This window comes from Chiloscyllium punctatum, chromosome 37, assembly GCF_047496795.1.
Source record: "Chiloscyllium punctatum isolate Juve2018m chromosome 37, sChiPun1.3, whole genome shotgun sequence".
Taxonomy (NCBI): Eukaryota; Metazoa; Chordata; class Chondrichthyes; order Orectolobiformes; family Hemiscylliidae; genus Chiloscyllium; species Chiloscyllium punctatum.
The window spans coordinates 51,356,535-51,371,356 of NC_092775.1; the positions used below are offsets into that span (position 1 = coordinate 51,356,535).

The following is a 14,822-nucleotide window of genomic DNA, read 5'->3' on the forward strand; positions in this document are numbered from 1 at the left end:
TCTGTAAAGGACAAGGTTCTGTGCATTAATATATGTATGTTCCACTTAGCACAAGTGTGCCAAACTGTGAACCAGACTGACAACCTTAGATTGGTCCATGTAATTCTTGGCACAGACTGTATTATTTAGCACTTATTGTCCAATCTCAAAATCACATTGAAAGTTGGACACTGTGTTTTGCGTTTTCCAAGCACAGGCTTGTTGGATCCAGTCAGTAGTATGCACTTTGCAAACAGTCAAAAGGGTATGTAGTTTGAGATGTACAATATGCATATTGAGCATCACATTGACACGGAAATTCATGTACCACGTAACTCATTGTCCACTTTCTCTCTTTTTTCCAGCAATATTCAGGGCCAATATTATTAATAACAATTAGTTATTATTAGTAGATTAGTTATCAATAGGAAGTGGAGTCTGCAAAGGGATGTCAATAGATTAAGTGAATAGGCAAAGGTTTGGCAGATGGAGTACAATATTGGAAAGTATATTGTACTCCAGCAATTGGGAGAAGGTACATCCAGAGTGAGGTATAGCCTGAGTGAATGTGTGTTACTTGAAATTGTAGTGCAGCGTGGGAATTCATTGTGTAGGGAAAAAGTGCTTCTGGGGTTTTTTTGTTCATAGTTTGTAAGGTCTTTTTCAGGGTTTATAGTTTGTAAAGCTATATTCTTCAACTGAGCAGAGAGAAGGGAATCCTAGTTTAACAGCTGTAGCTTCAGGGGCCTGTTGTTTGGGAAAAGAAACCAAAACAGTAATGTCACAGAAAAGTGGTGTGTTGATTGCTTTACGATTTAAAAAAAATTGAAACAGGGATTGACTGAGAAACAACAGGAATAAGTAAAAGTCATGGCCAATAATAGGAATATAAATAAGCAAAGTAGCATAAGGGAAGTATGTTAGAAGCATTCTTATGCTTCTTGTTTTGTTCAAAAGAGAGTTGCTCAGGAGTTGAAACAAAGTCACGGTAGTAGAGTTTGCACCCATGATATGTGGCAAATTATGGAAACTCCATTTCATTCCTGGTTAACACATGGGCAGGTTACCATTTGGATTCTGTTGGGGAAGTTGACTGTGCAAGGGGTAGCAATGACACCCAACTTCATGGCTTTATAGGTGGGTCTGCTGCATGATGTGAGGTAAGACAACAGCGGAACTAGAAAACTAGTGGTAAGGGATTCAGTTGTAAGAGAAACATACAACTGTTTCTCCAGCCATGTAAATGACTCCACGATGGTATATTGCCTCTTTTGATGCCAGGGTCAGGGATGTCATTGAATGGCAGCAGGCATTCTGAAGAGGAAGGGCAACAGCCAGAGATTGTGGTACATATTGATACCAATGACCTAGGTAAGGAAGGGGATGAGGTCCTGGAAAGCAGAATTTAGGGAATTAGGAAGTAGATTAAAGAACAGGACCCAAAAGATAGCAATCTCTGGATGAGTTCTGGTGCCATTTGTGAATGAGTGAGTATAAAACTAGAAGGTTAATCCAGAAGAATGCATGGCTGGAGAAGTGATGCAGGAGGGAGAGCTTTAAATTCATGTGTGATAAATAATGAGAAGGATAACCTTAGTCTACTAAAGGATATGGAGGCTGGTTACTTGGCCTGATCAGTGATAAAATGACCTGGTAAGAAAGGTCATGAGGTCCTGAAAGCAGAATTTAGGGGACTACGAGGTAGATTAAAGAATGGGACCTAAATATAATTCAACCCAGATAACCACGAGGTGATAGACTTTCGCAGGACAAACCAGGCAAGGGGACACATGATGAATGATAGGACCCTGAGAAGCATCAAGGATGAGAGGGACTTGGTGTATGACCACTGGTCCCTTATAGTAATGGGACATATAGATAAAGTGGTTAAGAAGACCAATGAAGTTAAAAATCACACAACACCAGGTTATAGTCCAACAGGTTTAATTGGAAGCAGACTAGCTTTCGGAGCTAGTAAAAGAAGTGAAACTATCACTGTATTCCAACAGATGAAAGGCTTAACAGACAATCAATTTTTCAATGTATAATTTCAGTTACATCACACTGCAAATTTTTGCTATAAATTCTGTGTTACGATCGAGCCCTCCACAATCACCTGATGAAGGAGCGTCGCTCCGAAAGCTAGTGTGCTTCCAATTAAACCTGTTGGACTATAACCTGGTGTTGTGTGATTTTTAACTTTGTACACCCCAGTCCAACACCAGCATCTCCAAATCAAGAAGACCTATGACATTCTTGCCTTTATTAGTCAAAGAATCAAGTTTAAGAGCAAGGACGTTATCTTGAAAACATTGGTTACGTCACAGTTAATATGTTGTGTGCAGTTCTGGAATTCACATTATAGAAAGGAAATGATAGCACTAGAGAGAGGGTGCAGAGAAGATTTCCCATGATGTTGCTTGGGTTAGAGAGTTTCCTTGTGGAAGACCATAGGTTATATTTTAAAATAAAGGGGTCTCCAATTGAAGATGGAGATGAGGAGAATTGTTTTTTAGAGGGCTGTGTGTCTATTGTGCTCTCTTGCCCAGAGAGCAGTGGGGTTGCGTCATTGATTATTTTTAACGCAGAGTTAGATAGATTCTTAATTGTCAAGGGAGTCAACGAGTTATCAGGGTAGACCAAGAAAGTGGAGTTAAGGCCACATTCAGATCAACGGTGATCTTATTGGATGCAGGAGCTTGCTTGAGGGGCGGTTTGGCTTATTTCTGCTCCTGGTTTGTATGTTCATGTGTTCATAATCATGAAATTGTTATAAAACTCCTGATGTTGATAAATCTGATAAGGTGACATTTGAATTGTTTTGGTCACGAGTTTGGTCACTTTTCTTCTGGATATGCTATCAGATAAGAAGAAAGAACTTGCATTAACACATTTTTCGTGATCACAGAATGGCTCAGTGAAATAATCAGTGAAATAACCTGAAGTGGTTAATTACAATTACTATTGTAATGCAGGGAAATGCAGCAGCTAAATTGTTCATAGCAAACTCCCATAAATAGCAATGAGATAAATGCCCAAATAATCTGTTTCAGTGATTTTAAGTGACCTTATAAATGTTGGTCAGGAAACTAGCAGAAGTTATCTCTTATTTTAAACAACATCATAGACTCTTGATTCATCTATCAAAAATGTAAAGTGGAAAATATTCTGAAAATAGATTAGTGTGAATATAGAGAAGATGTTACATCTTGCAGGAGAGACTGGAATTAAGGGACACTTATAAAAATAAGATTTTCCTTTTAAGGCAGAGATGATGAGAAATTTCCTCTCCTGGAGTATAGTTTGTCTGTGGAAGCATCTTCCCTAGAAACAGTGGAGGCTGCATCATTGAATTTATTCAAAGTTTTATCAGATAGATATTTGATAGACAAAGGAGTCAAAGGTTATGGGGGTGGGTGTTGGGCTAGAGTGTTCTCTTGATGGTTCTGGCCTCCCTGATATAGAAAAGATGTGTGAAACTTGAAAGGGTTCAGAAAAGATTTACAAGTATGTATGCAGGGTTGGAGGCTTTGAGCTGTAGGGAGAGACTGAATAGCCTGGGACTATTTTTTCTGAAGCGTTGGAGGCTGAGGGGTAACCTTATAAAATCATGAGGGGCATGGCTAGGGTGAATAGCCAAGGTATTTTCCCCAGGGTAGGGGAGTCCAGAACAAGATGGCTTTGGTTTAAGGTCAGAGGGGAAAGATTTAAAAGGGACCTAAGGGGCAACTTTTTCACACAGAGAGTAGTGTGTGTATGGAATGAGCTGCCAGGGGAAAGGGTGGAGGATGGTACAATTTTAACATTTAAGAGGCATCTGGATGTACATATAAATAGGAAGGATTTAAAGGGATATGGGCCAAATGATGGCAAATGGGACTAGATTGATTTATGATTTGGAGATGCCGGCGTTGGACTGGGGTGTACAAAGTTAAAAATCACACAACACCAGGTTATAGTCCAACAGGTTTAAATGGAAGTACACTAGTTTGCGGAGCGACGCTCCTTCATCAGGTGATAGTGGAGGGCTCGATCGTAACACAGAATTTATAGCAAAAATTTATAGTGTGATGTAACTGAAATTATACATTGAAAAATTGATTGTCTGTTAAGCCTTTCATCTGTTAGAATACAGTGATAGTTTCACTTCTTTCATGTGTAAATCACAAAACCTTTTTTTTAAAGTTGCATTCTCAGGTTAGCTGTTAACAATGGTGATAGCTAGACAATATGTTGAAGGTGTTGGCCCCCGTGTTCTCTGTCTATGCCATGATGTTTGACTGATTCTAATCTAAAAAGTGAGATAACAGAGTTTTACATAAATTCATGAAGTTTTTGAGCTCCGAGTTCTACATGAATGCATGCAGTTTTTGAGCAAAGTACAATGTAACTCTGCAAGTACAAATTCACCCCACAAAATATATGTGTGCATGTGGGTCTTTGTCTGTCTGTGTGTGTCTGTCTGTCTGGGGTGGGGGTTGAGAGTGTGAGAAAGTGTATGTGTGTGTAGTGAGTGCAGAGTATCTTAAGTCTGTGAGGGGGTGCATGTGGGAGTGTGTGTGGGTGTCTGTGTGTGCGTCTGTGTGTACCGGTGTCCGTGTGTATGTGAGAGTGTGTGTGTGTGTGTGTGTAGGAATATCTGTGTGTGTGTGTAATGCAATGGTGATCACCTATAATGTGACATGAACCCAAGGTCCCGGTTGAGGCCCTCCCTATGGGTACCGAACTTAGCTATCAGCCTCTGCTCAGCCACTTTTCTCTGCTGCCTGTCCCAAAGTCCACCTTGGAGGATGGTCACCCGAAGGTCCGAGGCTGAATGTCCTGGGCCAACACCTTCAACATATTATCTAGCTATCACCATTGTTAACAGCTAACCCGAGAATGCAACTTTTAAAAAAAAGTTTTGTGATTTACACATGAAAGAAGTGAAATTATCACTGTATTCTAACAGATGAAAGGCTTAACAGACAATCAATTTTTCAATGTATAATTTCAGTTACATCACACTGTAAATTTTTGCTATAAATTCTGTGTTACGATTGAGCCCTCCACTATCACCTGATGAAGGAGTGTCGCTCCGAAAGCTAGTGTACTTCCATTTAAACCTGTTGGACTATAACCTGGTGTTGTGTGATCTTTAGATTGATTTAGGATATCTGGTTGGCATATACGAGTTGAACCTGTACATGTCTCTGACTGTGTGATCACATTTAGTATCGTTACATGTATAAACTCCACAGTGGTCAAAGTATGTGTGTTATAAATGTACTGTATTAAAAACCATACAAAAATATCACAAGACATCAAGAAGCAAATTCTTTTAACATGTCATTTACCTCATTGTCTAACATAGACTGACAAAATGTAATATGAAAGAACAAAACCTGACTCATACTTCTCCCACTTTCCACTGTGAGCAGCTTTATGTCAAAGCCCAGTACAACAGTGGAATCCCTGAACCACGTTATTGTTACAAGCACAGCAACACTGGAACAGTCATTGCACACCCATTTGTAACTGCAATAAAATATATTTAATTCCTTTACCATTCCAGCTGGGAGAGGTGAGCAGTGTAAACATGGCAATGCATTCGTCAACTATCTGTGCAGATAACACGAGAGCTCAGCCTAGATGATAATTACCTCGTATGAATGTACAGTGCAGAAACAGGCTATTGGGCACAGATGGTCTGCCTTGGTATTTATATTCTTATATGAACCTCTCACCCTAACTACTTCATCTACTGCCGTCAGCATAACAAAATCATACAGAATCACAGAACTTTGACATTCACGTGTTCATCTAACTTCCCCTTAAATATGATGATGATATTCATTTCACTTGGTAATAGTTCTGCTTTCTAACCATTTTCCAAGTAAAGAAGTTGGTTCTGAAATCCTTATTAAATTAATGAGTGATTAACATGCATGTATGGACCCATTTAGAATCCCTCACAAGTGGAAATACCTTCTCTATACCCAATCAAAGTTTTCCAGGAAGACTTCTAATAGTTTACATTCAGACTTTTTTAGATTAGATTAGATTACTTACAGTGTGGAAACAGGCCCTTCTGCCCAACAAGTCCACACCGACCCGCCGAAGCGCAACCCACCCAGACCCATTCCCCTATGTTTACCCCTTCACCTAACACTACGGGCAATTTAGCATGGCCAATTCACCTAACCTGCACATTGTTGGACTGTGGGAGGAAACCGGAACACCCAGAGGAAACCCACACAGACATGGGGAGAATGTGCTAACTCCACACAGACAGTTGCCCGAGGCGTGAATTGAACACAGGTCTCTGGCGCTGTGAGGCAGCAGTGCTAACCACTGTGCCAATGTGCCGCCCCTATGAGAACCAAACATGTTCAATTTTCCCTGTTACAACATTCCAGTTCTGGTTTTCTTTTTGCTGCATTCACTGAGAGGCCAGTCGGGGGTATTTGATCACTGCTTTGATGACAGGCATCAGAGAGTAAGAATAACTGGGTCATTTTTGAACTGGAAAGCTGGCATGAAAGTAGTGCAGGGTTCAATGCTTTCGCCCCAGCTATTCATAATACATATTAATGATTTGGATGAGAGAATCAAATATAATATTTCCAAGTTTGCTGATGACATTCTACGAGGTGGGATGTGAATGGGGAGGAGGATATAAAGCATTCACAAGATATTTTAGCTAAGTTGAGTGTTTGGGCAAACGAATGGCAGATGGATTATGGTGTGGATAAGTTTGAATCTGTCTACTCCATTAGGATAACCAGAATTCTAAAGTATTATTTAAATGCTGATAAATTGGCAAGACTTAGTATTCAAAGGTCTCAGGGTGTCCTTGAACGTCAGCCACTGAAAGCAAAACATGCAGGTGCAGCAAGCAGTCAGGAATTGGAACATTAGCCTTCAATACCAGAGAGTTTGAAAATAGGAGCAAGAAAATCTTGTTGCAGTTGTACAGACCTTGGTGAGACCACCTCTGGAGTGTTGGCCATAGGGTTGACCTCCTAACATAAGAAATAAACTTATGTGGAGGGATTTTGTGAAGGTTCACCAGACTGATTCCTCAAATGGCAGATTTGTAATATAAGGAATGATGAACTATATTCACTGGAGTTTAGAAGAATGTGAGGGGATCTGAATGAAACATATAAAATTCTGAGAGGGCTTACGAGACTTGATGCAGGTATGATGTTTAAAAATGTGTTTACAGTTTCAAGTAGGCCATTTTGGACTGAATTGAGGTCATGTTTACCCAGAGAGTGGTGACTCAAGAATTCTTTACCAGGGAAGGCTGGGAGATCAAGTCACTGAACATATTTAAGTAACAAAAAAGAGTTCTGGAATCTAAAGGTATTGAGGGATATGGGGAAAGGGAGATTGTGTTGAGATAGAGAATCAATCATGAATGGCAGAGAAGACTCAAAGACCGAATGGCCTTCTCCTGCTCTTAGTTTCTACGTTTTTTGTCAATATTTCTATCCTGGAGTTACACTTGATTTCTAGAGAACAATGAAGTGGTGAGGGAATTTGCAGAGAACTAAGGACATTGCTCCAAGTAGCTTTCCTTTGCCCCATGCGATAACATTATTTCTTACAACATACTTTGGTGTTTGGAATGAGGGCCAGGCAGATCTCATTCAGTAAGCATTCCCTGACTAGGGCTGTTAACCTGAGATAACCAAGGAGTCCTATTGACAGATATACACAGGAGTCTCAAAGATTCTCCCTAGTCTAGAGACTGCCGGGATACTGGCCTTCACAGAGTTATTTCACATACCATGATGAACTAAAGATAATACTAAACATGGAATGGAATTTCGTCTCACCAGCCAAGGTTGTTTCAATGACAGGAATTGGATGGGAGCAAACAAGTAGGAAACCTGATGACAGAAATAGTGTCGATTGAAGTCCACAGCGAGGTGGCAAACCTGTAGCAATGTGGCAGGATGACCATTTCATTAAGAAAGCTGTTAACATTCGTTTGCATGTTTCTGAATGTATTACTTGTAATCTTTTGGATTAATTGAGTGAAGAGTGAGGGAAGGGCAGGCCTGATGGTGCAGTCTGAGGGGCACAGATGAGAGAGGGAGGAGAGGATGGTGTCTGATGGAGCAATGTTAGATGCACAGAACAGAACTCTAGTACAAAAACAACATTCAGACATTTTTGTCACCTTAACCTCAGTAGAGCACAACCTCTTTGGCATTAGAGTTTGGGTTATGAGCCAGTTCAACTTTACATTATAGACTATTGATATAGATTATTGTTGTGAGTTTTTTCGGGGTAGTTTATTAGAGGTAGATTTGAAACATCTTTGTATGGAAATACTTTTTCAATCGTAAATTCACTCTTTTTTCTGCAACTTTATAATTCAGCTTTCATTGCTGTGTTGTCAAGATCAGAAAGTTGAATGTGGCGCAGAATGGTTCCTGGATGGGCAAAAGCAGGCATTAGAACTATCACCATCTCCTTCCCATCTGCTTGAGAACCTGACTGACATCTAGGTATGCCAGTGGCTCTTGGCTTCCTAGACTAAGCACTGCCTATGATGTCTGAATGCCTTTGTCAGTGATCCGCACTAGAGTCAAATGTGCTTTGAAACTCTCTATGAGTTCTACATCAGTTTCACCATGTCCCTCTTCCTTCACTCACCTCTCTGTGTTTTCCTCCAGAACTTGGTAAATTGTTATCTGGAAGGTCTCATTTTCAAAGTGTTCCCTGGTATAGTCTTTATAGATTCGGAATTCTGCAGCTGTCACTGCCTCCCCCTCTGGGATCTTTGAGAGATCAAACCTGAACTCTCTGTGATGTCGGCGCTGGTGGAAAATTTCCTTGTCATATTCCACTAGAAACAAGAAACACAGGAGGATATTCAACAGACAGAACATAATGTAGTACTGCACCCTGTAACCAGCAGTAAATCTTTAGAGAAGTGGACTATATTGAAAACAGACTCACAGCTGTTACATTTTTGCATCATAAGGAAGCACTGGAAAATTTTGGCTGTTCATGTTTTCTAATCGATGCAAGTCTAAATTTATAATTCAAGGTTTGCGACATTCCTGTGTACCATTTGATAGTAAAGAACTTGAATATTGCTGAACAAGGATACAATTTGTTGAAACGTTTCATCTTGCAATTAAGGCAATTCACAAAAACAATTCAAAGGGAAAACCAAAATTTACATTGTGACCACTTTCTTCTCATGTAGTATAAACAGTATTTTTTTTGCCTTGAACGGTTATTCTTGTGAATTATCCTGATGGGTGCAAGATGGATAGCTTCAATAAAATATGTCTTTCTTTCAGCAACATTCTGATGTTTCAAGTTTGAAGCTGCAAATTAATTCAGATTGTAGAACACATTTTCCATTAATATGCTGGGGTCCAAATGTGAAAATAACATGAAAGAGAAAAATTATTGATTTGCTTTAACTGATTCCATCTTGATGAAGAAATGAACAGCCCAGTGATATTTGCTATGTAAAAGTAAACTGTTATAAATTGCAGGTATTGAACTTCCCAAAATGCATTGATAGCCAAATCAGAGAATGATACATCTCAGGTGGTTTTACTAAAACTATATAAGGCGCTAGCCAGTGAAATAACTCAGTGGAGGTCGGTATCCCATCAATAGGTCACCCTTTATTTACACATGGAAAGTCTTTAATATTGATCCAGTTCCCTCAGAGCCAGCTCTCAGAGTCAACAGAACCTCTGAGACTGCTGTTTATATCTATTAACCAGGGTCCCCTGATTGGACCAGGTTAACAGCGCCAATCAGGGAACTCATATTCTATGAGGTCCATTTAGCTGACCTCATTACAACCATTCTTCCCCTCTGAGTGTGACGACATAGGCTGTTTTTTTAAAGATCCACCTTAGGTGTTTCAGCATCAGTTCAGGTTCCTCTAGCTCTGCCTCTGATATGGGCAGCAAGTAACACACAGTAGCTCGCTTCTTACACCGGGAGTATCTCAGATGAAATTCTTTCTCCTCTTCAGGTGGCAAAGGTGTCACGTGGTTCGTTCCAAACACAAACCATTCTGTTTGTTAAACAAAAATTCCTCCATGTCTTTTTAAAATCTTTCTTCTCTCATCTTAAAAGGCAGTAAACAAGGGAACGTTCAGGATTTGAACTCAGAATTGCCCACATGTCATTGCTCAACACATCCCAAAACAAGAACCATACCTGTAAACCAAAGACCAAGACACAACCTGGGCTTGCAGCCAAAGCACATCCACTGGAAGTAGGTGTCAGTTAAATCCAGTCTGAATATTGCATCTGATATACAGATAATTAGGGGGTTAGATAGGGTTGACAGTGAGAACCTTTTTCCACGTATGGAGTCAGCTATTACAAGGGGGCATAGCTTTAAATTAAGGGGGGGTAGATATAGGACTGATGTTAGGGGTAGGTTCTTCACTCAGCGAGTCGTAAGTTCATGGAATGCCCTGCCAGTAGCAGTGGTGGACTCTCCCTCTTTATGGGTATTTAAGCGGGCATTGGATAGGTATATGGAGGATAGTGGGTTAGTGTAGGTTAGGTGGGCTTGGATCGGCGCAACATCGAGGGCCGAAGGGCCTGTACTGCACTGTATTCTTCTATGTTCTATGTTCTATGATGAGATACCACTCATCCATGCTGACCAGATATTTGAAACTAATCTAGTCCCATTTGACAGCACTTGGCCCATATCCCTCTAAACTCTTCCTATTCATATGCCCATCCGGATGCCTTTTAAATGCTGTAATTGTATCAGCTTCCGCCCCTTCCACTGGCAATTCATTCCATATGCGCGCCACTCTTTGTGTGAAAAAATTGCCTCTTAGGTCTCTTTTAAATCTTTCCCCTCTCACCCTAAACCTATGCCCCCTAGTTCTGGACTCCCCCATCCCAGGGAAACAATCTTGTCTATTTACTAAATCCATGCCCCCCATGATTTTATAAACCTCTATAAGGTGACCTCTCAGCTTCCAATGCTCCAGGGAAACCAAGCCCAGCCTGTTCAGCCTCTCCCTATAGCTCAAACCCTCCAACCCTGGCAACATCCTTGTAAATCTTTTCTGAACCTGTTCACAATATATTCCTACAGGGAGACCAGAATTGCACGCAATATTCCAAAACTGGCCTAACCAATGACCTGTACAGCTGCAACATGACCTCACAACTCCCAGTATTCAATGCTCTAAACAATAAAGGAAAGTATATCAACTGTCTTCCTAACTAACCCTATCTACCTGTGGCACCACTTTCCAGGAACTATGGACCTGCACTCCAAGGTCTCTTTGTTCAGCAACATTGACAGGGTTCCCCATGGGAGACTGGTTAGCAAAGTTAGATCTCATGGAATTCAGGGAGAACTAGCCATTTGGATACAGAACTGGCTCAAAGGTAGAAGACAGAGGGTGGTGGTGGAGGGGTTGTTTTTTCAGACTGGAGGACTGTGACCAGTGGAGTGCCACAAGGATCAGTGCTTGTTCCACTACTTTTTGTCATTTATATAAATGATTTGGATGTGAGCATAAGAGGTACAGTTAGTAAGTTTGCAGGTGACACCAAAATTGGAGGTGTAGTGGACAGCGAAGAGGGTTACCTCAGATTACAACGGGATCTTGATCAGGTGAGCCAATGGGCTGAGACGTGGCAGATAGAGTTTAATTTAGATAAGTGTGAGGTGCTGCATTTTGGGAAAGCTAATCTTAGCAGGACTTATACACTTAATGTTAGGGTCCTGCAGAGTGTTGCTGAACAAACAGACCTTGGAGTGTAGGTTCATCGCTCCTTGAAAGTGCAGTCATGAGTAGATAGGATTGTGAAGAAAGCATTTGGTATGCTTTCCTTTATTGGTCACAATATTGAGTACAGGGGTTGGGAGGTCATGTTAGATTAGATTTGATTCCCTACAGTGGGGAAACAGGCCCTTTGGCCTAACAAGTCCACACCGACCCTCTGAAGAATAACCCACCCAGAAGCATTTCCCTTTGACTAACGCGCCTTCCACTATGGGCAATTTAGCATGGCCAATTCACCTCCTCTACATGTCTTTAGTCTGTGGGAGAAAACCAGAGCACCCAGAGGAAACCCACGCAGACACGGGGAGAATGTGCAAACTCCACACAGACAGTCGCCTGAGGCTGGAATTGAACCTGGGACCCTGGTGCTTTGAAGCAGCAGTGTGAACCACTGAACCAATGTGCCGTCCCTACAATTGTGGCTGTACAGGACATTGGTTAGGCCACTGTTGAAATATTGTATGCAATTTTGGTCTCCTTCCTATTGGAAAGATGTTGTGAAACTTGAAAGGGTTCAGAAAAGATTTACAAGGATGTTGCCAGCGTTGGAGCTATGGGGAGACGCTGAATAGGCTGGGACTGTTTTCCCTGGAGAGTCGGAGGCTGAGGGTTGACCTTATACAGGTTTATAAAATCATGAGGAGCATCGATAGGATAAATAGACAAAATCTTTTCCTTGGGGTTGGGGGACTCCAGAACTAGAGGGCATAGGTTTAGGGTGAGAGGGGAAAGATATAAAAAAGACCCCGGGCAACGTTTTCACGCAGAGGGTATTACATGTATGGAATGAGCTGCCAGACGAAGTGGTGGAGACTAGTACAATAGCTACATTTTAAAAGCATTTGGATGGGTATCTGAATAGGAAGGATTTGGAGGGATATGGGCCGGGTGGCAGCAGGCAAGACGAGATTGGGTTGGGATATCTAGTCAGCATGAACAATTTAGAGTGAAGGGTCTGTTACCGTGCTGTACATCGCTATGTCTCTGTTCTCCAGGAATGTATCATTAAGTGTATAAGTCTGTTTGACATCTGCTGGAGGTTGCTGTTGGTCCTCAGTTTCTCTGTGCCTTCATTGTAGCACAGTCACAGTGATGATAACCCCTGTAGCAACTGGATCAATTGGTCATGGTTCCACTGAATATATGTGGGAAAGTTCAGAAAAAGAACCAGTCCTTAGTAATGTGAACAGTCAACATTTGTATCAGACACAGGTGACAGTTTAACATTGTCCTCCATGCTGTGGAACATGGAGAACTTTGACAAGGAGAGCCATGCAATGGTTGTATTTGGAACTTTGACAAAGTTAATCTTATTCAGATGTATGTAACACAAGCTTTTCCAAGCAAATATGGAGGAGATTTTAAATATGGTTGGATCACTGACACCTTGTGCCCCCCTCCCCGCCCATGAACATCACCCAAAAAAGTCAACATGACATTTAGTTGGCAAATACTAACAGTTCAAAGTACAGAAATCATAAAAACTGACTGCAAAAGCTTCTAAATCCATGTGAAGAGAAAAAGACTGGTGAAGACAAATGTAGGTCTCTTGCAGTTAGATTCAGGTAAATTCATAATTGACAACAAAGAGATGGCACACCAGTTGAACAAATACTTTGGATCTGTCTTCACTAAGGAGGACCCAAATAACCTTCAGGAAATGCTAGGGGACAGAGGGTCAAGCATGAAGGAGGAACTGAAGAAATTCCTTATTAGGTAGGGAATGGTATCGGGTAAATTGATGGGATTAAAACCTGATAAGTCCTCATGGTCTGATGCTCTGTATCCCAGAGTATTTAAGGAAGTGGCCTGAGAAATAATGGATGCATTAGTGATCATTTCTATAGTACTTCCATTCTGGAGACTCTGGAAAGGTTCCAGTGGACTAGAGGGTAGCGAATGTCACCCCACTCTTTTAAAAAAAGGAGGGAGAGAGAAAATGGGGAATTATAGACTGGTTAGACTCTCATTGGTGGTGGGGAAAATGCTGGCATCAATTATTAAGGTCGTAACAACTCAACATCTGGAAAACAGTGACAGAATCAGTCTTAGTCTGCGTGGATTCACGAAAGAAACATCATGCTTGACAAACTATCTGGAGCTTTTTGAGGATGTGACCATTAGAGTGGACAAGGGTGAATCAGTAGATGTTGTACTTTCAAAACGTTATTGACAAGGTTCCACGGAAGAGATTAGTAAGGAAAATTAAAGCTCATATTATCAGAGGTAATGTATTGGCAAAGACAGAGAACTCATTGGCAGACATGAAGCAGCGAGTTGGGATAAATGAGTCCTTTTCAGAGTGGCAGGAAGTGGCAAGTGGAGTGCTGGGACTCTAGCTGTTCACAATATATATTAATGCTTTTAGATGAAGAAACTGAATGCAATATCTCCAAATTTGCAGATGACAATAAGCTGGATAGCAGTGTATGCTGTAAGGAGGATGCTAAGAGGCTGTAGGGTGACTTAGGCTGGCTGAGTGGACAAATACTTGGTAAATGTATATAATGTGGATAAATATGAGGTTATCCATTTTGATGGCAAAAACAGGAAGGCTGATTATTATCTGAATGGTGGCTGTGTAGGAAACGGTGAGGTGCAATGAGACCTGTCACTACTTGAACAGTCACTGAAGGTTCTCATGCAGGTGCAGCAGGCAGTAAGGAAAGCTAATGGCATAGGGGCCTTCATAGTGGGAGGATTTGAGTATTGGAGTAAGGATGTCTTGCTGAAATTATACAGAACCTAGGAGAGGCCACACCTGAAGTGTTGTGTGCAGTTTTGGTCTCCTAGTGTCAGGAAGGACATTCTTGCTATTGAGGGAGTCCAACGAAGGTTCACTAGACTGATTCCTGGGATGGCAGGGTTGATATGTGAGGAAAGACCTGACCAACTAGGCTTGTACTCATTGGAATTTCGAAGAATGAGGGGGGATCTCATAGAAACATACAAAATCCTGATGGAACTGGACAGGCTAGATGTGGAAGAATATTCCTGATTTTGGGGGAAGTCCAGAACTCATGGTCACAGTCTAAGAATAAGCAGTAA

General features: G+C 41.2%; 1 protein-coding gene across 1 annotated transcript in view; it reads right to left on the reverse strand.

Annotated features, from left to right (window-relative positions):
• bmp7b (bone morphogenetic protein 7b) overlaps positions 1 to 14,822 on the reverse strand; it is a 141,155-nt gene that overhangs the window by 40,167 nt on the left and 86,166 nt on the right. Inside the window, exon 2 of the mRNA XM_072556822.1 lies at positions 8,632 to 8,824. Within this exon, the coding sequence (XP_072412923.1) occupies positions 8,632 to 8,824 (193 nt within the window). The remainder of the gene's footprint in view (positions 1 to 8,631; positions 8,825 to 14,822) is intronic.